This window comes from Doryrhamphus excisus, linkage group LG15, assembly GCF_037039965.1.
Source record: "Doryrhamphus excisus strain RoL-2023G ecotype Guam linkage group LG15, RoL_Dexc_Guam_v1.1, whole genome shotgun sequence".
NCBI lineage: Eukaryota > Metazoa > Chordata > Actinopteri > Syngnathiformes > Syngnathidae > Doryrhamphus > Doryrhamphus excisus.
In genome coordinates this window covers 7957384-7985189 of record NC_136371.1, presented here as the reverse complement: position 1 = coordinate 7985189, position 27806 = coordinate 7957384, and the positions used below count along the sequence as shown (strand labels likewise).

The window sequence follows — 27806 nt, the reverse complement described above, 5'->3', positions numbered from 1 at the left end:
CCACCCGATCCCATCGGCCGCTGCATGCTGCGCATCTGCAGATCCATCAAGCAACAATGAAGTGACAGATCATTTCAGCAGGCAGCACTTTCCTGTAGAGTCTCTCGTCAGCAGGAGCAACTGTCTCACATTGTGCTTGTATGCTGAACTCTGCTGGAAGTCCCACTTCTGCACTTTGAGGAAGGAGCCCGGTAAACAACAGTGGCAAATGCCCCAAAATGAGAGCATATCAATGTGAACAGCAATAGGGTTGTCATTCATGAACATAATATGATCCTTTTGCAAATGAAAGCAAAGTGTTCACTCGCCATGTTGCCACCGGGCCAACAAAAGCATCATAAAAGGCAGTTGGTATGTTCTAATACACAATGCCAGCAACAAAAGACCAGTGCCAGTTTGCTTGCTCAAAATTGGCCACGAGGATGTTTCACATGTACTTTAAATGCCCATTAAATCAATCTAGCAGCAGAATAACATGTTTCTGCCAGCACTTTGTTTGTTGTCCTCCTTGGGAGTACCAAGCACCCCCGGCTAACTGGGAGATCTGGGAGAAGTTCAATAAATAAAGTCAAGCCACTGCTGGGATCCAATAAACACTGCAACTGCTCCCCCAAAAAATCCCAACTGGAACAGTACACACCTCGGTTTTCAGTGAAGATAATAGGGACAGCACAGTTCACTGTCATCAGAAAACAGGCGATATGGCCGTAATGTCAGTGAACTGGACTTGCTCCAAACCTCTGCCACCTTTCACTGAGAGAAAAGAAGCATGGAGACAGTGCAATTGTGACATTCAATTCCTTTGAAATGTAAGCCAAGAGAACCCAACCTTTGCAGAATAATTAGACGGTGTCCAAAGAAATCCCTTCCAAGGCTTTTCCAGACCTACAATAACAGAAGTTGTAAAAATGACAACAATATATGTTTACTGTAAACCTATAGCAGCGCTGTGCCAAAGTCTTCCACGATTTACAACAGTGGGGGGAAAAGATATTGGTCGAGTGTCATATTTGTCCAGCCTTTTGTTGGTTATTTCCTAGTTCCTAGGATGACAAAAGGATGGGAGGATGGCTCATATTGGGGAAAAATTCCATCCCCGCATCTGCATCTTCATCCAGAACAAAAGATTTGCTCTCACCAGACTTCATTAGTCCAAGTGCCACATCCAGGGCCGCCTCGAAGCTGAATTTTATTTGGTTGCCGCCACAAATTATGTGCTCCATACTAATAAAAATATACATCCATCCATTCTCTACACCGCTTATCCTACTAGGGTCAGTGGGTTATGCTGGAGCCTATCCCAGTTGACTTCAGGCGAGAGGCGGGGTACACCCTGGACTGGTCGCCAGCCAATCGCAGTAATACTATATACAGTGGTGAAAAACGTGTTTTATTAGTCAATGACATGTCTAAAGCTTTGGGACTCCACAAATGGCGAAAACATGCAACAGTGGTGAACCTTCCCAGGAAAGGCTGGCCAAATGACCCCAAGAGCGCAGTGACGACTCAAAACCAGGCCTCACTGACCCGAGTTAAGGTCAGTGTTCATGACGCCACCATGGCCGAGTTCCAAGACAAAAATCACTACTGAACAAGAATTTTGCCAGAAAACATCTTGATGATCTCCAAGACCTTTGGGAAAATACTCCATGTTCTGGCAAGGTAAAAATTTAACTTTTTGGAAAGTGTACCAACAGTAAAATAGTAGTGTGATGGTCTGGGGCTGTTTTGTTGCTTCAGGACCTGGAAGACTTGATGTGGTAAATGGAACCATAAATTCTACCACAAATCCTGAAGGAGACTGTCTGGCCATCTGTTTGTGACCTAAAGCTGAAACAAACTTGGGTTCTGTAGCAGAACATTGATCCAAAACAAAAAAAGGAAGTCCAACTCCGAATGTCAGAAGAAAACAGAATGAAGACTTTGGAGTGGCCTAGTCAAAGTCCTTACTTGAATCTGACTGTGTGACTGTGTGGCATGCCCTTAAAAAGGTGTCTCATGCAGGAAAACCCTCCAATGTCTAATGACTGTTTCACTACGTCAAAGCTACTGCTGCAGTATTAAGGGCATCTCACCAACAAAGCTAGTGGTCTCCAAACACTTTTGTACATATTTCTTACAGGTGGCTTTCTAAGCGTAAGGAGGCCAGAGGTCAATTCGTGCACCCAACGTGGGACTCTGAGGACTCAAAATGCTGTCACATCGACTGTGAGGTTGAAGTTTTATTAGGGGGGAAAATGCTGAGCGTGAGAATGATAGTGTGGTTAGGAAATCAATATTTCATCTCACAGGGTTTTCACCTGAAGGCCTGCACAGTAAATACCACTGATGGGTACGTTAGTGGCTCACACACAGAGACGCACAATTGAATTTTGTAAAAAAAGAATGGAGCGTGTGTGTGTGGTCACACAGCATTGATAGTCTGATGATAGGTGACAGATCTATATTAGATGTGTGTGCTCCTAATGTGCCTCTGTGTGTTTTCCCTGATGGCTTCCCAAGATCTACAATTCATTCATGTTCCCTCATACTCCAAAACAAATCATCCACACCTGGCAATGCTGTGTTGCTGTTTTAGACCACAGAACGCTGTGTAGTGTTTTTGGAATCTGGGTTTGTAAACATACAACTTATTTTGGGGCCGAGGGAGTCACTAAACATGTCATCCAAGCCACAGCTTAGCAAACAGACCATTAGCTAAGCTTTTTGCACATGCGGCAGGAGCCAGTAGGTCAGGCAGCACTCAAAGCCTTTGGAGCAGACTTGCATCCAAGCAGCAAATCTCTGTTGGCGCTCAGGAAACAGACCGTGGCGGGAGCTGGGGGGGAAGCAAAATTGAGCTTGTGACACCAAAAGCTGCTAGTCAGAAGAATGACGTGTCAAATCCGAGTAGTGACTACAGGTTTGCACTGTCAGCTTCATTTAACAAATTCCCTTAATTAATTGCCTTTACCTCTGTCTGACTGAACATTCCAAAGATGGGATCCAACAAAATCAGTATTTGCCACTTTGAGAGTCTTTATGCAATTAACAGAGACTACTACAAGCTGTTGTGGAGCCTTTCGTGAAAAAACATATCACAATCTGTATCTAAGATTAAAACTGTGCTATGGACGTTAATCTTAATCCCCCCCACACACACATGCATGAATAATGCACACATACATACAGCCCGACGGCACAAATCTCACTTAGGCAGCTCTACAGCATAGACTTTAATTGAAAGCATCACACGTGTCTTGAATGTGACTCACACTGCAGTCACTGTCGCTGGAAGCATTCCGTCAGAATCATTTCTAGGATCAGAAGGAAATACGACTCCACACTGGAGATCACCTAGATTGTCACCTTTTGTGCAACTCAGAGTCTCATTTTCAGCATTCACGGGTAAGATAAGAAGCAGGCCAGATGCGCCACATGAATCTCCAAAGACGTAGAACCAGCCCTGACATGCGTGCCACACAGCTTGCTTGCCCTGGTTTCCTGACCTTCCTGCAACCCGCCGCACCAGTCTGTCCCTCAACCAATGTCACCTCCGCCCTCCAGCGTGTGCATTTACCATTAAGGGTGCTGCTTCGCAAGATGGTGCCTCCTGTCGTCACAAGGCTGCACAGATTAGTCGATAGTGAAATTGAGTGTCAGGGTTAAACCAAGTTGTCTGGGTGACGGCTGCCTGAGGCTGCAGAGATGAAACTCCCTTAGTAACACTAGCCATTATCTCCCAATATAACCTGAAAAGTGCTAAAGGCAGGGTGGGATTTGATGCACACACTCTCATCTGAAGTTGTGCCTTGTTAAAGAAATGCCAATGAGCAGCATGTGACATCTTGACGGGAGGTGGTGTTGCAGGGAAGCAAGCACTCAAGGTTCCCCTGCAGCTATCCTTTCACACCTCATGCTAAATTACCATGCCTGTCAACCCTCCCGTTTTCTCTGGGAAACTCGCCTATTTTGCCCTTTTTCCAGTCACCCTCCCGTTTAAATAGTTTCCCCAATCGACTGGATTGCATACACTACATGTTGGCAGCTCAGGGAGACTTTGAACATCTGTGACTTCTGACCTTGCAAATGCTTCATATTGTCTTTAAATCCATTGGAGTGTAACAGCCAGGGGTCCTGAAACCTTTCAGTTCATAGTACAGCAGAGCTGCGGTTCTTGTCATTAATTTGTTCCTAAAGGTGTGACTGTCTTCGTACAAAAAAATGAGGCAATTTTCCCCATTGGAAATCATCTAAGCATTAATCTGTTCCAGTCAAACAAAAATATTAACAACAAATATATTTTATAGAGAATAATAACGGTTGTAGAAAACAATGTCATATACTGTATTGATATTGGGCTTGTTTTCAGCTATTTCATGTCTTTATTCAACACACCATGCACACTGACAATATTTAGAACTCATTGTTTCAACAACATGTAGCCTACATAGTGTTGTGTTGTAAATTGGTTTAGTTCCTACGTTCCATGAAGGCACCGCCACAGGGGAATGGCCGCAGCCTTTTTGTCCGTGTCATGATTCCATAGCCCTCTCAGTTCAAGATACACACCCCCATCATGTGAAAAGAAAAAATCAAACAAAACTTTTTTAAAAAAAGATGTGAACATGTAAAAAGAAACTCTAAAAATTTGATTTGAATCTGAAGCAAAACAGAATCTAAAACATCAAAATATATGACATAAAAAAATGGAATTTATTTTTAAATAATTAGTAATTATATTTGACCTGAATATATTTTAGTGCATTTATTTCAATTTTGAGTATGTATTACTCAAAATTCAACATCAAAACTAAATTTTTTTGATAAAATTTTATTTTTGTTAGTATAAAACTTTTGGCCCTCATATGCCGGGTGTGAAAAGATCTTTACCCCCGACCTGATTTCTTATGTTTTTGTTTGATTGCTACGTTTAAATGTTTGAGATCATCAAAAAAATGTAAATATTAGTCATCGACAACACAACTGAAAACAGAATGAAGTTTTTAAATGAAGAAAAAAATTACTGGCACTCACAACATCCTTTGACCCCATGGCAGGCTATTTAGGTGTTATTTAGCCAGATAGTTGTGAAGGGCCCTTAGTTTGGACACTTGATTTCATGGATACAGTACAGTGCATTTGGATCAGTCTTTTATAATACTGTACAAAAACAGAGTCAGGCAAACTTTTGGTAGAAATTTTCAGCAAACACCAAATCATACTGAAATGTGTACAAAAACTGAGGCTTGACTGTATATGTAACATGCTACTGCACAGGAGGAGTCAAGGTCTAAATTAAAGAGCTGAGATAGACAGTTGCTATCTAAGTCTGAGTTTGCAGGCATAATTGCCCTCAATGATGAAATCAGACTGAGCTTTATCAACTAATGGGAGATACCCCTCCGACATATGCCTTGGAGGAAGGGATTCCAACTCAAATACTATTAAAGATGAGTAGATAGTGGGTGGGCCGCATGGTGATTGAGTGGTAAGCATGTAGGCCACACAGTCAGGAGAACAGGTTCGAATTTGATCTTGTACTTCCTCAATGTGTACCAGTAATTCATAAATTTATCAAAGTTTTAAAGATCATGTCACATTTCTTTGTTTGTTTTTCATCTATGTTCTTCATAGACAATCTGCCTAAAAGGAGCAACAAATGCTCCATTGATGGTGAACAAGAGCATGGAATAGCTACCAGTTGTCGGACTGAATGGGGTTACGAAAGAGCAGAAACCTGAATACATTTTTATTAGTCAAGGGTTTACACAGGATGACAAATGTGGTTTAATTTGCATTTAAACCCTTCCTGTAGAATGTGTTGTATCAGTTCTGTGCAGTGAGCGCTAAGACGGCAGAGCAGGGTAAATAGACGGGAATGGAGGTTGCGCTGGATTTAATTAGAAGTATGTTGCTTGGCAAGCAAAATGATTTTGAGCAAAAGAGAATTGTTGACAGAATGTGATTTTCTGCAGCTGTTGGAAGTACCGTCGAGGAAACAGCTCACTGTGTGTTGCCTTAATCACTCGGCGAAGTATCATTTCATGTGGTGCTGCTGAATGTAAGGAAGCATGTGTACAAGCAATTTAAATGAGAGGAGTGAATGTATTTTTAGTTGCAGCACTACAGCAGGTCAGGAACGGGATTTCTAGCTTTGTAATTCGAAAGATCCTGTAGAATGCACATCAGTGTTTGCGTGCAGACTAATTAGTCAAAAACAAGCAGATCATAATCATTGTTTGATTCTATTGTTTTACATAAAAGCGTTCTCTTACATCATCGACAACACTCACTGTTTCCATATGCCAGTGTGCCACTCACACTGCTGGAAAACAATATGCTGTCACTGTAACTGCTTCTTGCACTAGAATATCCATTCCTAACGCAACAAAGCACCTGCAGGCATTTTCCCGTTAAACTTCTACTGACATGACAAGTGACATTTCTGCTTTCATCCTCTAGAACACTCACGTCAACTTCTTTCATATCTGACTATATGCATATCTTTCATTTCGATTTTAGAAAAAAAAAATTTAAACAGTGCTCCTACAGGAAACATTTTGTATTGTGAATTAGAAACATATAAAAGTCTCCCTTCTGTAAATACAGTACATATAACACAGTCTCCCTGATGGTCCTCGGTTTAAGGTGTTCCCTGGTTAGGTCCAGGGTCCCATATATTATGTAGAACATCATTTTGGTCCACAAACATTGGTAAATCCTGCTTCCTGGGCTTTTAGGGGAGTCGCTAGCGCTCTCAAATCTCATTTAACCGACCCTGGTTTGAGCCTGGGCGGAAAGCAGGGCTGGCTGAACCAGGCAGGTTACATTATGTGTTCATTTAAGTATATTTTCGATGCAAGATCCAATTTATGGGTGCACTGGCACATGCAGCCCCCCCACAGTTTAGACATTCTTAACCCCTGTTTACAACTATTTTACTCATTGGCAGCAACTGGCACACAAAATTGCGTACTACTGCAGGGATATGGGTAAACAAGGCTATTCAGTAACACATGCACAAAGGACTGACATCACAGATGCTATATATGGGGTAGATGTCATTTTGTTCTGCAATACATCCTTGGTCATGTTTAATGTCTGAATGTTGACAAAGAATCTGAAAAAGTAACACTGGTATATTGTGACAACTGGCGAGTCAAATGCATGTGTGCAATCTGGCAACTGGGCTTCAACCCCGACATCTCTTAATCTCCACATGAAATGCAAAATGAGGTTGGGGTGGGGTTTCAAAGCAAAACATCTTAAAATAGGCGCAAGTCCTCCTCTAGGAAAGGATTTTATTAAAGATGCACAAGTGAGATCAAAAAAAGCAAATGGCTTGCAGTCTTATCTGACCGTGAGGGATGGAACAACGAACATTCTAGTGTGTTCACTCTCTGGAGGTGCCATCACTGGATACCATGATGGTGTTTCGAAATGGCTGCAGTCTTTAAACAGCTAAGTAGCCAGGTTCTGTCTGTCAAGCTCCATTTGATGTGAAAGTGTAAGTGAACACGGCCTGGTAACAGTCTGATGTGAAGACATACATCTTCTGGTTGCTCCACTGAAGGTCAACTCAAATGCAGGAGCTCACCTTTAATCTGAGCTTTGATTGAACCAAAGCCTAAAGGTCATTGTTCATCACCAGTTGAGAGTCTATACGGCTCTACTCTCCCCTGTGGCGCTTTGATTGGGCACATCACGGCTAAGACACCAATTAGGACATCCCATTGCACATTCGATGGTCTCTGTGGTCAGCTTCCACCCCAGCAGTGTTATGAGGAAAAAAGTCTGTTCCACTCCATCTCTGCCCGATGGCCATGAGGTTAAGATCAGTCAAACCTCTCCAGACTTGAGATTGCCAAATCCTTTATAGACATGAATGAGTCTTTTGCAGCTGATGCACTTCAAGCTTGCGAGGCAACACAACAATCCTGCTAAAAAGATGGGCCCAGAATCCTGTACTAAAGTAGACGGTACGTTTGCAGGAGGCAATGTCAAGCGGTTGCACGCAACTGACCTTTTGAAATACAACATAACACCATAAACAAGAGTAGGCCAGTGACAAAGGTTAAGCGTTATTTTGCTGCTGTTGTGGAGAGTACAAAACAGAAGTAGCTTTCATTTTGATAAAAACACTAAAGACGAACACCTGCCTCCAAATTCTACTGCCGTTTACTGCATTTTTCACATGAATCTGTTTTTTGACCGGTGACTCCCACATAGAAAAATTCCTGTTTGGCACCTATCACACTAAAAACATTCGGAAGTACTGAAAATGCTTTTGAGCATCAATACTTCTCCCTCCCTTGTCTCTTTTGGCGTTTAATTCCACTGCTTTACAAAGTCAGCAGGCTGAGCCCCTCCTGTCCTCGTCATCAGTGTAGGACACCATGATACAAAAAATATAAACAATGCACAACAATTGTGGGAAACTAAGTGTTACAATGCGCCAGTGCACTCGACTGTGAAAGCTCTGATGACTCTTGAGTCTGTAAGCACCTTAAGAGTCTCGCTGGACATTAAATTGACAGTTCAGGGTTTTAGCTTGATGATGAGCACTCTCTACGTTGGTTCAAACCTGGACAGAACGTGGGGCTGGCTGGACCAGTCCGCATCAAGAATAAGTTCCATTCATTACAAATCCATTTTCTATGCCGCTTGTCCTCACAAGGGTGGTAAGCTGGAGCCTATTCCAGTTGACAGGTGGGGTACACTGTGGACAGGTTGAACCTCAGATCTCCTGACTGTGTGGCCAACATGCTAACCACTAGCCTACTGTGCGGCCATTCCATCCATTTGTCATTTATTCATAATGTAAAAATAGTGACAACAACCGAGGTACCACAGTGCACAGATTTGTTTGACACTATGGAGGGTCAAGGGAGATATTCGGAACAATTGAAAACAATTTGGGTAGGCTGGAAATCACACAGCTGTTTCAAGCTACTGCACATCAAGTTCATTTTTCAATTATTTAGCAAATCCTCTGGTTGCCTTTGTTGCTCTGAGTAGGCGTGTAATAGCAGCGGTGGTTGCAGTTTGATCCTTCTTGTCTTTCTGATCTTCTATTAGAAGCTCCAAGGAGAGGCCGCATCACAAACGTAGGTCGTGTAAAGCTGACACTTGAATGAACTCAATTTAACAGCCCAAATAAAGACTTGCGACAAGTACCGCTGCTTCAACCAATCTGTCATTTTGTAGTCAATGCCAGTTTGGGCTGTCACATGACACAAAACCAAACCCTGGGAAGATGTCAGGGCTGCTCTGAGACAAAATGTTTTCAAATCTCTGGTTACAACCACTACATCCAACCACGACTATAAGACACAGTCAGACAAGTGTGCATGAATGTGTATGTTTGTCAAGGGAAAGAATGTTTATGCCTTAGTAGACACAAGACATGACAAGATCTATGAGAATATGAGACATACAGCCTAGTAGTGCTAAGACAAATCAAATACAACCTCAAGATAGAGGCCTTGTTTATAAAAACTACAGGAGAGCTAAAAGGTCGAGTTTCACCTTTCGCCTAACTTCCTGTTCCACACATACACGCACACACACGCACACTATGCCCGTTATCAAATGATAAGGAAGGCCTTTCAATGAAATCCCTCTGCCCTGCATCCTTATCCAACGCAAAGGGCAGAGGGAGACACACTGGAGACCCCCCGGTGTTGTTTGTGAACATAAACAGAATACGGGAAGTCATATGAAGAGAATCATATGGAATCATACAGAGCCTATTAATGTAACAAAATTAGGGCTGTCAAATCAGTCAAAGTTTTAATCAGATTAATCAGTGTTTTCAAATCAATTAATCATGATTAATCCACATTTGCAACATTGTTTTTTACAGTATTTTATTAACAAGAAATTTAGAAATGTACAGTATTTTAGTGACAGGAAATTGAGATATATTAAAGTAAATAATGAAATTAATTAGCTGCATTATTTTTGACAGCCCTAAACAAAATCTATTAATAGTACACATGAAACCAAACTGCTTTTATAAATGCAATAAGATAACATTTTTCTAACAAAATTACATTCACTGAAGAGTATGAATTGAACTAAGTGTGAATATGAGCGTGAACGGCTGTCTGTCAATATGTGTCAGTGCTGTGATGTGTTCACTGACTGATTGGAGCTTCCGTTTGACCCTGAACAGGGTTTGGATGGAGAGGGTAAGATGAATTGGGATAATTAGGCTCGTCTTCCCTTGGTGCACCTGTGTTTGCAATCAGGAAAGGAAAAAGAAGGTTGGTAGGTTAGAGCTTCAACAAGCTGTGGTCTGTACTGAGCTTGTGCACTGCTCCACTGTCGAGGTTAACAGCAAAAAGTGTAATAAAATACTGACTATTATTACTAGATGCTGGCAGCTGTGTGAATTAATTATACAGACCGACTCCCATTGCATCGCTTCCTACCTTATGTGTATTATTGCATGGCTGTGGTTTTCATAAAATCCACAACTGGAAGCTACATGTCAAGTAAATGGAAAATATGATTACATGATTCTTAATAATGCAATCTGCTTTAAAGTCGCCACTCTCTTCTGAGTTAAGTGGATTTTTCTCTTTAGCACGTGAATCCAAGCAAATGCCAAAGCAATTCAAGCCATTGTTTGCTGTTCTTTAGACTCACTGAGTTGGAGCTCCCTCTAGGGGTAAGAGTAGGCAAGCATTAGGGTCAGTCACAGTCCTATCCAAAGCTGGTATACAGCTTTTAAATGACAAAACAGCTCCTCCCCGCTTTTGAGATGATATTATTATTGATGTAAATCCTTTCAACAGCAAGTGTGAGGGGGGGCTAGTAACAGCCCCGTTGTGATGAATAAGAAGCCCTTTCAGTGGGCTCCAAGCAGCTCCATCTTGCTCACCCCCACCCCACCCCACCCCTTCCTCCTAGGCGCTGCCTCTGGTGCCTGCCACAGAGCAACCCAGCTTAATTGATGAATCTCTACAGCACCTTTAATGATTACATCCAGGAATAAGAGTGAAATATAATCGTTTATATCCTGCCGAATTTATATGAATTCCATACTGGGTTTTGTTGCTATATAACAAGCAATTAGTACAAAAATGTCAGTACTACAGCAACAAAAGCAAAAAAAAAAAGTTGAACCGCAACAAAAGCAGCATTATATTGTGTGCTCTTAGATTTGCAATTGATTAACTTCGTGTTTGGTTTATCCAAAAGACACTATGTGTCTATTAGGCACTGCAGGAATTACCTGGACCTGAACTTCAACATTCACCCTGTTTATAGTATAGGTAGTTATAGTATAGTAAAGCCTTTCCTTAAAAAAAAATTGCTCACCATTGGTTGTGCCCAGGGAAGGTTGAAAGGTTGTCACTGCAGACCAGAGAGAAATTCTGACCTGATCAGTTCCGTGGTCAGGTTTGTGTCAAACCTACATGCAGTCAATTATACAAGGTATGAGAAGAGAAACAAACATTTTCTACATAGTGATTGACGAAAAAATATTGAGGCTCACTCAATATTGTGCTTACTTTTTGTCCGTGCCTCCTGGGAGAGAGGCAGGAAGTTGGGTGAAAGCAGCAGGAGATGTGACAGGAAGGATGTCTTTATTATAGTCAGCCGAACTACAAGACACACACACACACACACATTGATTGATGCACCTGAGAGTCAGACCATATGTGACAGAACAGAGGAGGACGGATATCCACTCGGCCTTGCTTAGATGAAAGGACGTCTAAGAGCTGCTTTTGAACAGCAAAGATAAAACTACACGGTTTGCCTGAAAGCACTTTGAGGACTAAAGTGAATTAAAGCACAGCCAAGCCAAAGTTTTACTTTTAGCCTCCTTACATGTACTTATCTCCAGCAGCATTTCCGAGAAGAAGTCATTTGTCAGTCAACCCTGTTTCTGAAGCAGTAGAGTTCATTCCGGTACCATTTGGTATGCATTTTCTAAGTCTTCCATTGTCAAGAGCTGGGTGCCTGTACTGCAGTAGCACTTTGAAGTAGCATTTGGATACCAACAGCAGTCTCGCAGTTCCTAAAGGGTGCTGTTAACATACCTATCAACAGTTGCATCTGAAAGTGAGGGACACTTTCCAGTAAATAAGGATAAATCCCACCAGAATCCTCCCTGATGCAATAAAAAAAATCTTGGGGTTGAGGTTAGGAGGATGCTAGTATTGCTGGGTTATATTAATAACATGGCCTACAGGCCGTTTTCACTGTTATGTTGCCACCAACTGCACAGATGTATAGAGCCAATAAAAAGTCAGATAGCTGAATTGTTTTTTTCCCCTTCAGGATGGACTATCTTAGGAACTCTGTATGCACTTTTTGAAATCCCCATCTGAATAAATGTCAAAGGAAAAAACTGCTACTGTCTCTCAAAATAGATAAAAGATCAAATCCAACCTGAATAGACAGCTTCTAGAGAAAATGTCCAACCCCAACAGAGAGTGATGATACTATATAGGATGTGCATCAGTCTAAAATGAGAGCCGAAGGCTCTCTCTCTCTCTCACACACATGGACTTGAGCATATGAAGGACATCTACATAAAGGAATCTACTTGAATATACTGTTATATGCTAGCATCGAAAGAGGGCGAAGGACATCATTTGACAGATCATGAGGAAAGCTACTAATGAAGCACATTGTATTCACTACAAGAAATCGTTTTATAAGTGCAAATATATAATTACCCATTTAGGATGATGCTTGTCAAGGCAGCATGTTTGGACAAACATGTTGCCGTCATTAAGTCAAATTTGTCCCATGTCTTCAGTCCTGTGATTGCTCCCTAATGCAAAAGAAAAGACAGCTTAGCAGTGACCTATTTTTTAATATATTAGAGATGTTTAATTTCAATAGCTTCACTGGCCTTCGATAAAAGACAGAAACTGAATTACCTTTGGTTCGAGAGGCTGTGTGTGCAAAGTTTGTGACTCCATCCCATTTGTGCAGCCCTCAGCGGTTGAATAACTACACATAGAGTACAATGATTATATAGCTAACAAAATCAAACAGCACATATTAAGTAAAGGTGAAAAATGAAAGGTTTATACCGAGGAAGCGGACAGAGATGGAAGTCCATATCACTTTCAAGATATTTAGGGGTTGGCTTGTAGGCCTGGAGGCCAGGAGCAGGGTTCTAGAGCACATAATGAAAACATATGACAGAAAATATCTATACCAAAGTGTTATCTGCAATGTTAATAATCATCCATCAATGATTGCTAAACATGAAAAGGAGCCTTACAAAGATTCGCAGTGGGTGTGCTTGAATGGGTTTGAGGAGAGCACTCGGGAAAGTGAAGTTAAGATCGTTGGCATCTTGCTCTTCCTCTTCCCCTGTTGTGGGGGACTGAGAGCCATCCTCCTTGGGGTGAAAAAAATGAAGACATAATTGGTAGATACAGCAAATGTGTGAATGATACTGGTTCATCTTTATGAGTAGTTCCTTTACAGGATCTTCAGTGCGAAGTGGGCGGGCTAAGGTCGTGGGGATGAAAGAATTAAAGGCCTCCCAGGCTGACACAGGCTGGTATTCCATAATCTTGTAGTACAGAGGAACCTAACAAACAAATCAGCTTATCAAATAGATGAATAGCTGTTCAAGTGCACTAATTACTTGTTGTGTAGCTGAGGAGATGTGAGGACTGACATGAGCAGGTAGCTGCACCTACTTGAAGCTTGAAGGTCGGCACGTGCGTTGTCACTCTTACATCAACGGTATCCACAGGCACAGCAGCAAAGTCAAGAGTCTGCAAAAATCCAGAAGTGTGTAATTGATGTAAAATACCTGTTATTATCGACGTAAAGGCAGACTTTATATTTTATGAATCCTGTATTGGTTGTGTGAGATGTGATGCAGGTATGTCTGAAAACTAAACAGCGAGTTTCTGTTTTCAGTAACAGAACATACAAACCAGCGAATCAGCATCATCAGAGCAAAGCGGAAAGGAAGAAGGAAAGATTCTGTCTGTGGGGATCTTCATCACACACGCCTCCTCATCTTCTACTGAGACAAATGTGAAACGACAGAAGTTAACTTCTACGGTCGTCTGACCAAAGGGGTCACATTCGTATCATGAACCAATGCACACAGTGCCACAAATAGCTGTTATGTGCTTTGAGGGAGAACTCAAGGGTGATAAAAAAGAAGACCTTTCTGTGTCGAGAGTGAAGTTGCTGCAGCATCTGGTAGCTTCGTCCACAGGGACAGTGTCCGCTTCATGCGACACTGCATCACAACCTGCGTGGGGAGCACAGAGCAGGTTTAAGGAGCCAACAGCTATTATGTTGATGCGTGGGAGGGTTCCTCAAGACTTCTCACATCTGTTTTTCATTGTTCTGAAATTAAGAAGGTAGAGCTATGAATGAATGAATCGATGATTGATCAAAAACTATTTTGGTATTGGATTCAACGTTTGTTGATGTAAAAATTAGGGCTGTAAAATGATTACATGATTACAGATTAATCACAAGTTTTAACTTTAATGAATCATGATAAATAATCGGTAGTTACAACCCTATACAAATGCATTCAAGTGCTGTGCCCATACAATGCTCATTGTAAATGAGTAGGACTGTGTGTTACGAACATGACAGGTTTCCAAAGTGTAAGGTGAGGAAAAATCTATTAAAACTTGCACTCAGGCGCAAATACAGGAATGTATTTTCACTTTTAACATGGTGAAACAGGACATTTGTCTCTTCTTCACTGAATAATGCATGAGTCTTAATGACTACATGTAGTCATGTGCAGGAGGAGGGTTATCTCCAAAAGTGTAATATTTGGCACTGGGGTAGGCCTGTGCTCTGCAGAGTGCTATTTTCTTTATTATTACTTCAATTAAAATGCTCTGCATCCAAGAAACATGCTCTACATTTAGCATGGTGCTCAACTAAATGTACCTGCAACCTCGGAGACTTATGTACGTTTGCGTGTGTCTACCTTGCGTGCTGCCTGCTGAAATAGTTTTAGGGCCCTCTGTTTAAGCTCCCACCGAAAGCTAGGGTGAAACTGGAAGGATGGGACTCCCATGGGGGTCTAGAGGAGGATCCAAAAATGCATGTGAGTGTCACATGCTGATATGGCAACAGGATGATTTCCTCAGTTCAGTTGCTACAGTGTTTACCTGCCCAGCATCACATATTAATCGAACTGAGTAAAGTTTTGGTGGTCCACTCGTGAAGTCATTCTCCTGTCTTACTTCTCCCTTCCTGACCTACAACACAGTCACAATATTTAAAATATTTCTTAACAATAATCGTTTCAACCAAACCAGTTCCAGGTGAATCTTACCTTGTACTGCTGTAATGCAAGCTCTCTTTCCTTCAGCACCTGGCACCTGGTTGCCTCTGTCACTGGGTCTTTACCCCGATGGACTTGTCTGGTGAATATATTACAATGCATGACATGGACAAAAGTAAACCGTATATGGTAGGCAACTTAAACAACAAAGAGAGGATTATGGTTGAACCTACACACGCAGGCGATTGGTTTGCTCTTCTTTAACATTTTGTTGAACCTTTTTCAGGAAGAGAGCCTCCTTCTTCTGCCTGTTCAGCACACCTTACAAGTGCAAGGCAAGTGACTTAGGCTTTGTCAAACTGAGGTTCCACAACTTTACAGTAGTCACAACAGCACACAAACTTCATGCAAGTGAACAAACCTTGACTCGGGTGTTCGGCACAAAGTTTGCTGATGTCCTTCTGCAGCATCTTTGCCACCCCTCCATGGGTGGAGGCATCCACCAGAGGTTTTGGTTTTGGCTGGAGGATAGTGAGAGAGAAGTAAATACAGACAATGTAATAGTATACTGTAAGGTAAATGAATCAAAGAAATCAGTGACAGCTGTAAGTGAATGAAGCAATATGCACAGAGACCAGAACTCCAATAATAGCCAATCCTGTCATGCATTACCTTTGCTTTGATGTCATCCTTGGTGGTCTTTTGTTTGACTGGACTTTGTGTTTTAATCCGAGGGGACGCCTGAATAGCTGGCAAAGACCCTTTACTTTTAGCAGACGTGCTTTTATGATCCAGCTCCCTATTCCGCACAAGTGGAATAAAGATTAAAAATATAGATAGCACTGTCCAGAGTAAGATTAACATCTGATACAGTGAGCTGGAGGTAGCTAAGAATTGATGAAAGTATGAATAATTGTCCAAACATATTTAGTATTTCTATTTCTTGGTTCATGTGCTGCACATCATTTGACTCCAACGACCACTAATAAATTATTAACATTCAGACTGAGATAACATCAAGGTAGGGTTGTGGATAACGTGGCTGCATGTGATGCTTCCTGCTTCCTCTTTCTCACGGGAACACACAAAAATATATATGTCTCTGCAAGGTAATCTCAGTCCTGTTGCTGTGAGTTTTTGGTCGCCCAAGTTAATTACACAGTAAATCTGGTAATACCTGAGATCGAGGAGAGGGGCGGAGCTTCCAGTGATGGTACAGAGATACGATTTTGTGTTAAACTGTGAGATAACCAGCCGGACAGTGACTTGACTAGTCTCATAGCGGCAGGGTCTGAAGGTAACGATGATCTGCACCTGACCGTTGGCTGGGATCAAACCTGAAAATGAAAAATTTATTGTTAAAAACAATAATATGCAGAAGTACCTCACCATTTTACGTGTTGCTGTAATGTTCGGGGAGATACACAAACACTAGACTTAATCGCCGAAACAAAAGCATTTTATTGCAGTTTAAAAACAATAAAAAGGGCACTCCACAGCATTCTTTCTACCTGTGAGTGGACAGATGGAGAAGGCCTCATGCGGCTTGATCAGGTGCACATGGAACTCCAAATCATTGGGAGATCTGCAGCTCAGTGGAATGACGTGGCTAACACTAGAGGAAGGGCCACACGCACAGAGTCCATTACTTCCCTGTATGGATGAAGTGCACATTCAAAGAGAACACCAACACACACCTTTGTCCAAGTGGGGTTGCTGGTAAGTCAATGCGGGATGGGATGTGGACATGAGCGGTGGAGGGGTAAGCATGAACTGGAACTAAGAGGTTCTGATCCGCCTTAAAAAGTGCAGACGGAGAGCAGACATGGAGGGTGAGAGGGAGGTAAGATCATGAGATGTATTATCCTTGTTACCGTCATCGTGGTTGCATGCTCACCTCACAGTGAACCCGAATACAGTCAGACACACGAACCCACTCACGAGGACAGAATTTAACCTTCACTGTGTAGGCAAGGCCAGGAATGAGCCGAAACTTGATAGAAGTCAGATCAGACAAAATGTTGACAACAGAGTTGACTCTTAAAACTTCCTGAGCTCAGAAGAAGAGTACCTTTTTGGCATAGGTTGTTCGGAAGTGCTTGGTTTGGGTGGGGATGATATGAATATTCAGCACTCTCGATGAGATGTTGATTAGTTTCTAAGGAGGAGGGAAATGCGATTAATTTACAATTCATCATATGCACTTGAGAGAAGCATTTAGATATTCCCCATGCTTACATCCACATTCATCAAGCATACATGATGAGGAATCCGTTCATCCATCCTTCATTCATATTTCTCTTTGAAACCAAACAAGAGGATTTTATAATTCCAAGAAATTGGAATAATTTACAGTCTAACACCAAATCAAAGTGGTATTTTTCTCACCACACTCTTCACATAGTCCTTTTCCAGCTTGAAGCCGGTGAAGTGAATTTCGGGAGGATCCACTTCGATCAAGCTGTTGCTCTTCTCTTTGAAAAAAAATTCTACAGTGGGAAAAATACATATATACTGATTCAGAATTATTTGTATCTTCGGCAGTTCTTGAATGCAGAAGTTCATTTGGTTAGGAATAACCGGCTTCGACAGTCAATTCGGCCTCCAAACTTGCAGCAAGTTAATAAATGGAATGGAATATATCCCCCACCAGAAAGCATAATCATAGTGCTTACTGGATTCCAATAGATGGTTTGGGACACTACGTCTTCCTTCCTCCACCAGCTGGCTCAGAGACAGAGGTGCTCCACTTCCGAGGGTGTCTGTGTGCATCAATGAGGTCGAGACGGCCATTCTCCAGGAGGTCAAGGGTCAGCCAAACGAGAAAAGTGGCTGGCAGCTGAAAAACAGCAAAGAGCACAGCGGTATGTTCATTTTAACCACCTGCTGCAAAGCACAAGTTAAAAATTGAATTAAGCAATCGGTACATTCATTATAAGGTCATTGAACGGCATACATTAGCAAAACCCATAGCTGTAGTATCATAATTTGACAAAAACACATAAACTCTGCCTATGGTAAACACTAGTAGTATTATCGCCAAGGCTAACAGCAAAAGCTTTCGTTATAACTTCTACCTGGCTCCACTGGCGCAGGTTTCCCATTGAGAAAAAAGAATTCAGTCCTGTGTGTGTTAAGTACACACGGAGTTTAGCTAATTTGATTCTTGAACAGAATTTGTATCTTATAATTTAACTTCTTTCGGCCATAATTTTATTATCCATAATCTCGAATTTCTAATCTGTCTTCCTGAAACAACGACATTCGTTTTATGCCTGTCGTAATGTTTTTTTTTTTTTTTTACCCATGTTGTCGACTTCACGGTAGCAACTCGAGACACATGCTTTTCTCACGATGTTTGATGAGCGTTGCACAGGGATTTTGACTAGCCCATTTGTTGATTTTAATCCTCCAAGAAAAAAAGAAAATCTTTGTTTATGTGACCGGCATTTCCTTTGCCACCTTTTTTGTTCACTGGAGGACCCCACAAACAAATGTTGTTGTCATAGTGACAGCCGAGTGCTGAGGGGCGGAGTTTAAACTAGTTGTGGCCCAATGACCGATAACTGTAAAGTTCATATGATGCTTAAAATAAAACCGGAAGCTTAATATTTTATTTCAAAATAAAACACATCTAACGTGATGTTAGATCACGTGTTCTGTCGTAACAGGTACGTGAGTACATTAATCAATTTGTGAAACAGTACAAATTTTGTAGTTATCTATCTTACAAAATCTTAGTGGACTGTATGTGCGTGTGATGCACAGGCGGTATTATTTTGAAAGTTGACACAACGGGTTTGCTAATCATAATTTATGATTAGCTTGATAGAATGATTAGCATGATTAGCACCCGATTTGGCTGGGTACGTGGTTGTCTTTACCATTAGTTACAATATTCGGTTTTTGATGTTACAATGAATGTAAAGCTGGACTGGTTTGAGTGCTACTGATAGCACAGGCGACCAAAGTATTCCATGCTTGAATTTATTTAAAAACACGAAGAAAAAGTTGCATCTTGCATCAAAAATCGTTATCAGGTCGCCATTCACACCATTCACCTTGTGAGAGAAGAAGAAAAGTGCATGAGATATCTACAGTGATTCACGTCGCCCGTCATACAAGGTATGTCAGTCATTTAAACGTTTTATTATTCTGTATTATTTATTCAACATGGCTCAAACCACAGTCCCTCCCTCCACTGTGAAAAGATGCTCCAATGAAACTGACTGGAATCTGATGCAGTGTTTTACTGACATCTAGCGGTCATGAAATGTATTGCACATTATTTGGTTTGAATTCAAAATATCTGTGTAAAGGGTAAATACTATTTTACACTAAAGAACAACATGATTATGCACGGTAAGGGCATGGGGGATAACCTGAATTGTTGGCATCCTGCTCATATCGGGGAAACTGTCTCTCAGGCAAGTCTAGATGTGTTCAATGCCGAAGGTGAGATGTAATTCATTTGTAAAATACATATATGGCACGTACCGGGGTTGCCACTGGTTATTTGTTTTCTAACTGTTTCAATGAGACACTCCTTTGTCTTTTTGAGGTTGGCAATCTGTTTGTGACCTCAAACTAAAACCAACTTTGGTTCTGCAGTAAAACACACAAAGAAGTCCACCTCTGAATGGCTAAAGAAAACTAAAATGGAAACTTTGGAGTGGCCTTGTCAAAGTCTTGACCTGAATCCTATTGAGATGCTGACCTTAAAAGCTGCTTCATGCTGGAAAAGCCTCCAATGTGGCTGAATTACAGCAATTCTGCAAAGATAAGTGGGACAAAATTTTTCCACAGCGCTGTAAGAGAATCATTGCAAGTTAACACAAACACTTGATTGCAGTTGTTGCTGCTAAGTGTGGCTGAAGCAGTTATTAGGTTTCCTTTATAATAAAAAGTTTCATTTTAAAACTGCATTTTGTGTTCAGTTGTGTTGTCCTTTGTTCGATGACCTGAGACATTTAAGCGTGATAAACATGCAATAAATAAGAGCCGGTAAGTAGGGAGGGGGCAAACACTTTTTCACACCAATGTAGCTTTTAATGGGTCAGTTAAGTCTGAGAGATGTGACCACAGCTGCTCTGGGGAGACCAATGTGAGGGTCCAAATTTGGCTGGGTCTTGAATACATCTGGACCCAATTACATGTATATATTGCGTCCATTCCCAACCTCATCCACAAGTGTATTTTAAAAGAAGCTGAAATAAGACTGTTTTAAAGATTTTATTCCAGCTTTATATAATCAATTTGAAGTAGCAGTTAATTTTATGTGTTCTATGGTTCTCGTGTTTTTTTGCCAACAGTGACACTCTTCTCCCATACCATCACCATGACATTAGAAGAGAGCTTCAACTTGCGTACGCAGTGGTAAACATATTCTTTCCAAATGCGTCAGGGTGGAAGATCCAATACAGAAATGATTCTATATTCCATATTGTGCCTTCAGCCTTTCCACCAATTCCACATAGGCAGCCATGGCGTCGTCCTTGGACAGACCTGTGGGATCACAACATCTAGTTAGTCTATGCAGGTATACACACCTCACATTGTCTAAGTGGATAAGCTGGACCTTTCTTTGCATTCCACGCATCCCATTTTGCTTTCCCTGCAAAGTCGAGAAACCCTGGACCTTCTGTGGAAAAAGGACAACCAGTTGATTCTCTGTATAGACCAGGAGTGTCCAAACATTGCCCACCAAGGGCTGCATACTGAACAAGTAAAGGATGCGGTTGGTCCTCTTGGATTTTTTTCTTTGGCATGCATGGAAGTAAGGGGAAAATTTCCTCTGGGGGAGAGGTCATGAACAGAACCCACGTTCTGTGGGGCAAGCGTCTGTCTCGACCAGTTGGGTTAAGATAGAAAGATAAGAGAGGGACAGATGGTAGATCTAGTGAGAAAACAGGAGTCTTTATCTTAGTGCGAAGAACTGAGAGGATCAGCGTATCAGGAGACTGGGGTCAACTCCGACCATGTGCTTCATAAAAAGAGTTTTGAGTTCTCTTGAGAAAGTGTGTACCCCCGGATTGAGTCAGGAAGATGGATCTACTACAGATAACTAAAGGTTCTACCTGAAGTTCTACTAAACCTCTATGCAAAGATATCAGTCTTTTCAGTTTGCACAATGACACCCAACCTGTCCAGCTTCTTTTAGACCTCAACCACGCCCAGCTTGGAGTACAGAAACACCAGATATCCCCAACTGTGTTTTTCTGTCTTTTCAAACAAACACATTTTCAAACTTTCAGTCACTTACCTGTATTGACATCCCCAACTGTGGCCTGCTTGTATAGACCATAGAGTTCAGTCAATTCGCCTCTGTTGGGTCGTGTTTTCAGCACCTTCACTTCTTCTACTGCTTTGTTAAATTGTGTCTGGAAATAAAGGACACAGGAATGACGCAGGCGTGCACAAACCTGCACAAAATGTTGCAGCCTTCACCGTGATAATGCCTCAGCTCATACTTACGTACAGTCATGACTGCAGAGAAGCGGAAACCTTGTAACTGTTGAACCAGCCTTCCGGGTTTTAACCTTGTCATCAGGATTTGCTGTGGACCAGAAGTGGGAGGTACCTGCATCACACATCAACAAGCAGGAATGTCGACTCCTCACTGTACTGATAAGGTGGGTGTCCAGTTACAATTCTAACAGAAAGCCAGGAGTGACAGGTTTAGATCTAGAGAGTGATTTAGGAACCCACACAAAGTCATGCAGAACCAGAAAACGGCACAAGGGCCCAGAGCAGGTTTCAAGCGACAACTGTCATTCTGTGCCACAAGGTGGCAGCATCCACACATTGACTCGTACTGCCTGGCCTCGTTTGTCCATCACCTAAAAAAGACCCCATCCACATCTCTCCATCTCTCAACTGGAAATAATTCTAGAGTAGAAAAGGCTTTAATCAAAATTCTGTAATATAAATGTGCTTGTGTTTAAAGACAAATAAATGCAAATTCTAACCCCAGTTAGGATGACATAAGCACCCAGAAGGAAGCAGCTATAATGCAAACAGGAAACAATAAATTCAATGTCAAAATCCTGCAGACAAGGTACCTGTTAATACAAATGCATTATGCATGATGGTTGAGGATCTACTAGTCTCTGTAGACACAAATGATTGATGCTTTCTAAATTACCAATACAACACAAAACATCCCACCTGTGTGCAACACATTTGTTTTCAGCTTGGCACAATCAAAGCGCTCTACTTTTTGTCCAGTGCACATCAAACATTGCTGACATCATCCAGGCCGTTGTAGTATCCGTCGCTGGGCAGAGTGAAGCGAATGTGACGACTCCTCTCCCGGCCGCGACGGATCTGTCGGAGGCGGTGGGCCATGCAGGGCAGCAGGAGAGTGAGGCGGCCCAGCAGAACTGTGATAGGCAGGATGAGGACCATAACGAAGGTGGGTGGCAGGAAGAAGTGGTATCGGGCTGGGTCGAATGCGCGGTCCCAGCCGAAGAGGAGCGTGTGGATGGTGGCCATGGTTAGGGCGCAATGGCCTAGTGTGGACTGTAGGAGATAGAAGTGGCAATTGATATATATATATATTTTTTTAATTTCATTTCAACCTGAAGAAGAGCATTGTAGCTGTGCCAGCCAGCAGTGTTCAGGGTTTCTCCTGTTCACTGGGTCAGAAGTCACAGAACAGCCGCAAGCAAACGCTGACCTTCCACTCATGACCTGAGCCAGTGCCATGCATGCGATCCACATCACCAGAAGCACATTAATTACAAAAAAAAAATCCCAAGGTTGACTCAGGTAGTGGTCAAGGGTTCAAAATAGTCTTGTTCTTCCTCATCGCCACATGGTGAGTGCTGCTTGCCAAGACACATGACTTTACTTCTGCTTTACAAAGCCGTATTCCAAGGCATCTATTCCTACTGTGCATTGACAGCAAGATATTAAAGTAACGCCGCAATTCTTTGTCTATGTATACAAGTATTTTTAAGTCAGTAGTATCTTCCGTGTGGGTGATTGGCTTCAGTTTCATGTTAGAGCAAGAAGTCGATTCAACTAATTCAAGTGTCTGTCCTTAAGCGATGCGCTGCACAGGAACATTCATCGGTGGCTCGCACTGAAAGGATGGCAATAATTCACTGAAGGCCGGCGGTTGGGACATGACTAATCTGACGGCCAGAGGATTAGTTGAGTGGCGAGATGAAAGGGGGGCCAGGGGACAAGGAGGAGAGAGGAATGTGTGAGCCTCAACACTGATGGCAGCTTTGAGTGTTAACGTCAGAACTGAGGCAGCTGCAAAAGTGCAAACACGTTAAATGGCGTTGTATGGATGTGTGACTTCCCTTCGGGGAAACCTCGCCTTGTCTTAAGCCATTTTTTTTGCCATGTGACTACAGCCAGTTCAGGTCAGTAGGCAATTTGTTTTGTCAAAATGTGTCAGGGTCCCAAAATAATTGTTGGGTTACCAAAACGTGGCAATGTGTAGTGGATGAGGAGCAGGTAGAACTGATGCTTTAGCACAGGGCTGGGCAACCTTTGGAATCAAAATAGACATTTGGGCCTTGTTACACCGTATTAAAAACCACTTGGAGCCAAAAAGCTACTTTACCACTAAAGTGAAGGCAACTCTAAATATATAATTTGCTTAAACGTATTGTTACGTTCCTTGGCTGTCTTCCTGTTCTTCACAGCAGAGTGACAGGCCACACCTGTTGCCACCTGACCAGTAGTCATGTTTATGAAGACTTCTCCACCAATTTCAGATCAACATTTGCAATAAAAGTGTTGTAACACACAGACCACTGTACGACAATATGGTGGAGAAAATTTCTCACTTGTGGATGACACCGTGCCGACTGGTACCTTGTTGAGTTTCTCTTAATACCTTGAAGGAAAACTGCACTTAAAAAAAAAATTCCATCATCCACAATCCTTTTGTGAAACATGAACACATATCTGAACTGGCGAGTTCACTTCACTATATAACGGCACAAGTTTTTAAATGTTTGCGGTTTGCGAAGGAGCTGGTCATTGACTTTGGGAGGAACAGACCCAGCCCTAGACCAGTTCTGCTGGGAGCGGAGGAGATGGAGGTTGTTCAGAACTACAAATACCTTGAGTTGTGGCTGGACAACAAGCTGGACTGGTCATGCAACACAGAGAAACTCTATAAGAAAGCTCAGAGCAGGATGTATTTCATGAGAAGACTGAGAGCTTTCAACATCTACAGGAAGTTCCTGTGGATGATCTACCAGTCTGTGGTCGCCAGTGCTCTTTCCTAGACTGAGCAGACCTTTCTACGCTGGAAAAGCTGAACAAGCGGGCCAGCTCAGTGGTCAGGATGAAGCTGGACCCTCTGGCAACAGTGGCAGCGAGGAGGACTCTGGAGCGGTCATTCTGGACAATACCAGCCATCGTCTGCACACTGTCACCAGCAGCCAGAGAAGCCTGTTCAGCCTGTTCCTCACTGGGGAAGGGGGTGGGAACAAACGGAACAGACAGAGGGACTACAGGAATACCATATATAATAGTATATATGAGTTTTTACATGTTATCTTATATTCTTTTACACTTTATTCTATTTACTTATCTACTTTTATTAGTATTATTTATTTACTTTAAACAGTGCTATACATGGAGCAGTGGAGATGCCAATTTCCCTGAGGGAATCCCAAAGGGATTAATAAAGTATTCTGTTTGTCTGTCTGTTTTACTCGCAAAAATACACATCGTTTGAAGAGCAACCAAAATGACAAAACTTGTGCTAAACCGAACCGCCAGTAAATGGAAACGTGTCTTACTTGTATGAAGCTGAACTCTCGCCAGTTGATGCTGTCGGCCACTGAGGGCAGCGAGGTGATGGCCAGCAGAGAGAGCATTCCGAGCGCCATGATGCCCACTGAGAGGTACAGCTCCATCCTCCACACACCCTTGTCACTCCACGAGTTCTCCACTCCCTCTTGCACCTGCACACCACATAGTTTCACACATGCCTGATTTAGCAGCCTGAAGCAAAAGGTGATATCATCCCAAAGGCCTGTCTCTCACCTGTTTGAAAGCGGCATTGAGAAGTCTGTAGCGAGCAGACTGCCTCATGGGCAGACAAAGACTGTAGATGGCATGCATGGCTGCGCAAAGGAAGCTGCACAACCCAAACTGCTTCCTTTTGATGAGCCATTTGTCAAGCCAGTCGGGGAATCGATTGTATTTGGTGCCCCACCTTAGCTGAAGCACAGCAGCACACAGGCCCGGCATGTAGACTAGTGAAAGCATCACCAAAGCGACGGAGGGCAATGTGACGTTTATCGTCTCAATGGGCATTTTGTAGAAGACGTTCTTTCCTTCTTTAACGAACGGATGCAAGACGTCATGGACAAAGTTGTACAGGTAGAAGAAAAAGAAGAGGATCAAGGTAATGAGGATGGGGGTGCCCCAAGAAGGAAATAGATAGAGTGGGAGGTTTTCAACCTCTACAGAAGAGGAGAGAAGCCCCATATCGACAGGACAGAAGCCCATCCTGCGACACAAAACCATGACTGAGCTCTTGGCATTGCTGCTGTCACTGCATAGGAAAACCTAGACAAGAAAGACGATAAAAAGTATGTTTAATCTTTGGAAATCTCAAACTATCCTATTGGACATCAAAGGTACCACAGGACCTCCAATAGTCCTACCTGCCTGCTTCCATCTCGAGGTCCAGTTTGAAGCACCCATGCTGATATCGTGTTAAACCCTTTCACAACATGGCTTTCAGGAAACATGTCGGCCAGCCGTTCCGCATGTGATGGCCCGCCTCGTTTGACATGCAAGCCGTTGCTAACGTCCACCAATGTCTTTCCAGCCAGTGCCGGCTTCAACTCCAACAGTGTGGAGTGATGCTCCGGGAAGATGGCAACAAAGACGAGGTCTGCCTGGCTGGCCGCCTCCAGCTGGGAGGTCACCTATTAAAATAATTGTTAGTTGCAGGCCTACATTCCGAATTAAGTAGCTCCATGCAAATCCAAACCAGGATGGAATGGGTTCTGTCGTGGGTTCTTTCGAATTATCTACATCTATACAAAAAGTTCATTAAGAGAAAACCCACGCACACATGGGGAGAAGATGCAAACTCCACACAGAGATGCCCAAGAAAAGAATCAAACTGAGGTCTCAAATTAATGAATATAAACAAAATTAATAATAAACATTGCCTCTCACCTCTGCCTCTTCAGGAAACAGCGTAACAAAGCGTTTGGGGGTTCGGCTACCCACTACCACATGGCAACCAGATGCCAAAAGTCTTCTGGCAAGTGAGCGGGAGAAGTCGCCGGTGCCCAGGATGCCCACCACTTGATTGCAGGGCTCAGACATGCATGCTTCCAGAGGCCTGCATCCTCCCGTGTCGCCTCGGCTCCGGATTAAAGCTCTTTGCATCTCATCCGGCATGGTTCACTGACAAATAGGTGAGGAGAAGTCACTTCTGGTTTGTTAACACAAATCCGTCTGCTGTCATTCTTAGGTTAATTCCTTATTGAATCTGGGTTAGACTAATTAAATTGGAGCCAAAATGTAGAATTACTATTTTGTCTGCGTCTCAAATGACATGTCCTACATCAGAGTCAGAGTGATCGTGCACAAATGACAAATACAGTATTAGTAACATGAGAAGGCACGTGGAAATTTATCAACTATAATATGCAAATAAAGTCAATTTAACTCAGTAAAAATTGCTGGTGCTACTATCCCTTATAAATCCTCAATACTCGCTGTGTATTAGTGGATCAACCTTAGAAATTATTTTTAGTAACCATTTGTATTTCCTGGAACATTTACACCGCGTGTGTGATAAACAAGTTTAACAACAATAAATATGAGTAACGACGTGTTGTTGCCAACCTTGCTGATTCAATTCGACGTCTACCTCAGTATCGCTGGTTAAAATAGATAACAAAGACATTAAAGTGTATTTTTACCTCACCCCTAAAAATATATATACATACTAACCGTGAAGAAACCTTGCTGGACGTCCTTGATTCGAACTCGAGAAAGGTTAACTCCGACCAAGTATCTGTGTGCAACGCATGTGGTCGTTATATCACACGTTTCTATTGGTAAAAGTTTAAGTTTATTATACAATATACCGCGTTACTAGCATTATTATGGAATGTTTAAGTGCCTTACTGGCGCCGCTACCTTGTTGCCTGTGCTTCTCTTCCTGATAAACTGACGACACTGGCCAGGCCACGCCCCAACCACGCCCCCACGTGTTTGCAAAAGATAAACTTGTAGCAAGCAAGTGTGCTGTACTACTGTGCCACTGAAACAGTACAAGAAAAAACACACGTGAACCAAAACGCCATAAAACTAAAACTAAAGATTTGCAATATCTGGTGCAACTTCATATAAGACCACATGGCACCAAGTGGGGAGCATGTTGGCCACACAGTCAGGAGATCCAGAAGATCTTGGTTCAAATCCATGCTGGGAAAATTATCATTATGTTATTAATTATTACTTTACAAAAAAAATAGTAACAATGGACAGCAAGACATCATTGCTTCAAAAATAGAGTTTGCGACAATTGGTTGTTGATGATAAAACAAAGAAAAGTGGTGATTTAAAA

The 27806-nt window shown here is 42.3% G+C and overlaps 3 protein-coding genes across 13 annotated transcripts; all 3 read right to left on the bottom strand.

Annotated features, from left to right (window-relative positions):
- Nucleotides 1–9823: 9823 nt before the first annotated feature.
- On the bottom strand, nt 9824–20135 carry cfap221 (cilia and flagella associated protein 221). Of its 7 annotated transcripts, XM_058052343.2 has the most exons (25): nt 18313–18507; nt 17911–18074; nt 17624–17724; nt 17307–17393; nt 17133–17228; nt 16933–17033; nt 16747–16850; nt 16413–16572; nt 15908–16034; nt 15657–15756; nt 15469–15556; nt 15287–15374; nt 15120–15209; nt 14936–15031; nt 14146–14233; nt 13908–13999; nt 13665–13742; nt 13445–13552; nt 13238–13357; nt 13044–13129; nt 12888–12960; nt 12681–12778; nt 11505–11597; nt 11311–11404; nt 9827–10219 (listed from the first exon to the last, which is right to left on the bottom strand). In XM_058052343.2, exons 2-24 carry the CDS (start codon nt 18026–18028, stop codon nt 11344–11346), a joined length of 2253 nt encoding a protein of 750 aa, XP_057908326.2. In that variant the 5' UTR covers nt 18029–18074; nt 18313–18507; the 3' UTR covers nt 9827–10219; nt 11311–11343. The 7 variants fall into 7 exon arrangements, 6 of the variants coding, with proteins under 6 accessions (XP_078652625.1, XP_078652623.1, XP_078652622.1 ...); XM_078796499.1 differs by lacking the exon at nt 18313–18507 and adding an exon at nt 19953–20135 and having other exon boundaries at nt 9824–10219; nt 13238–13552; XM_078796497.1 differs by lacking the exon at nt 18313–18507 and adding an exon at nt 18540–18743 and having other exon boundaries at nt 9824–10219; nt 13238–13552.
- A 347-nt stretch (nt 20136–20482) lies between these two features.
- On the bottom strand, nt 20483–21852 carry LOC131104813 (acyl-CoA-binding protein-like). The gene is made up of 4 exons (XM_058052363.2): nt 21714–21852; nt 21498–21615; nt 20814–20876; nt 20483–20740 (listed from the first exon to the last, which is right to left on the bottom strand). Exons 1-4 carry the CDS (start codon nt 21819–21821, stop codon nt 20667–20669), a joined length of 363 nt encoding a protein of 120 aa, XP_057908346.1. The 5' UTR covers nt 21822–21852; the 3' UTR covers nt 20483–20666.
- A 273-nt stretch (nt 21853–22125) lies between these two features.
- LOC131104809 (metalloreductase STEAP3-like) lies at nt 22126–27449 on the bottom strand. 5 transcript variants are annotated; one of them, XM_058052352.2, is made up of 7 exons: nt 27377–27449; nt 27188–27251; nt 26402–26635; nt 25879–26145; nt 25253–25780; nt 25006–25170; nt 22126–22756 (listed from the first exon to the last, which is right to left on the bottom strand). In XM_058052352.2, the coding sequence occupies exons 3-7, from the start codon at nt 26627–26629 to the stop codon at nt 22469–22471; spliced, it is 1476 nt and encodes a 491-aa protein (XP_057908335.2). In that variant the 5' UTR covers nt 26630–26635; nt 27188–27251; nt 27377–27449; the 3' UTR covers nt 22126–22468. The 5 variants fall into 5 exon arrangements, with proteins under 5 accessions (XP_057908335.2, XP_057908336.2, XP_057908338.2 ...); XM_058052353.2 differs by having other exon boundaries at nt 27188–27288; nt 27377–27395; XM_058052355.2 differs by having other exon boundaries at nt 27365–27383.
- Between the last annotated feature and the right edge of the window lie 357 nt (nt 27450–27806).

What these genes read in the sequence shown, in the direction of transcription:
- cfap221 (XM_078796499.1), bottom strand. Translation starts at nt 18,028, where the DNA reads ATGGCCGTCTCGACCTCATTGATGCACACAGACACCCTCGGAAGTGGA. An exon ending in GAACAACCTATGCCAAAAAG is followed by an intron (nt 17,229 to 17,306) that starts GTACTCTTCTTC and finishes ACTTCTATCAAG; the next exon opens with TTTCGGCTCATTCCTGGCCT. An exon ending in GCAACCCCACTTGGACAAAG is followed by an intron (nt 16,851 to 16,932) that starts GTGTGTGTTGGT and finishes CCCTTCCTCTAG; the next exon opens with TGTTAGCCACGTCATTCCAC.
- LOC131104813 (XM_058052363.2), bottom strand. Translation starts at nt 21,821, where the DNA reads ATGCAGGTACCTCCCACTTCTGGTCCACAGCAAATCCTGATGACAAGG. An exon ending in AGTTGGGGATGTCAATACAG is followed by an intron (nt 20,877 to 21,497) that starts GTAAGTGACTGA and finishes CTTTTTCCACAG; the next exon opens with AAGGTCCAGGGTTTCTCGAC. An exon ending in TGCGTGGAATGCAAAGAAAG is followed by an intron (nt 20,741 to 20,813) that starts GTCCAGCTTATC and finishes GTGATCCCACAG; the next exon opens with GTCTGTCCAAGGACGACGCC.
- LOC131104809 (XM_058052352.2), bottom strand. Translation starts at nt 26,629, where the DNA reads ATGCCGGATGAGATGCAAAGAGCTTTAATCCGGAGCCGAGGCGACACG. An exon ending in TGTTTCCTGAAGAGGCAGAG is followed by an intron (nt 26,146 to 26,401) that starts GTGAGAGGCAAT and finishes TTATTTTAATAG; the next exon opens with GTGACCTCCCAGCTGGAGGC. An exon ending in TCAATGCCGCTTTCAAACAG is followed by an intron (nt 25,171 to 25,252) that starts GTGAGAGACAGG and finishes TGTGGTGTGCAG; the next exon opens with GTGCAAGAGGGAGTGGAGAA.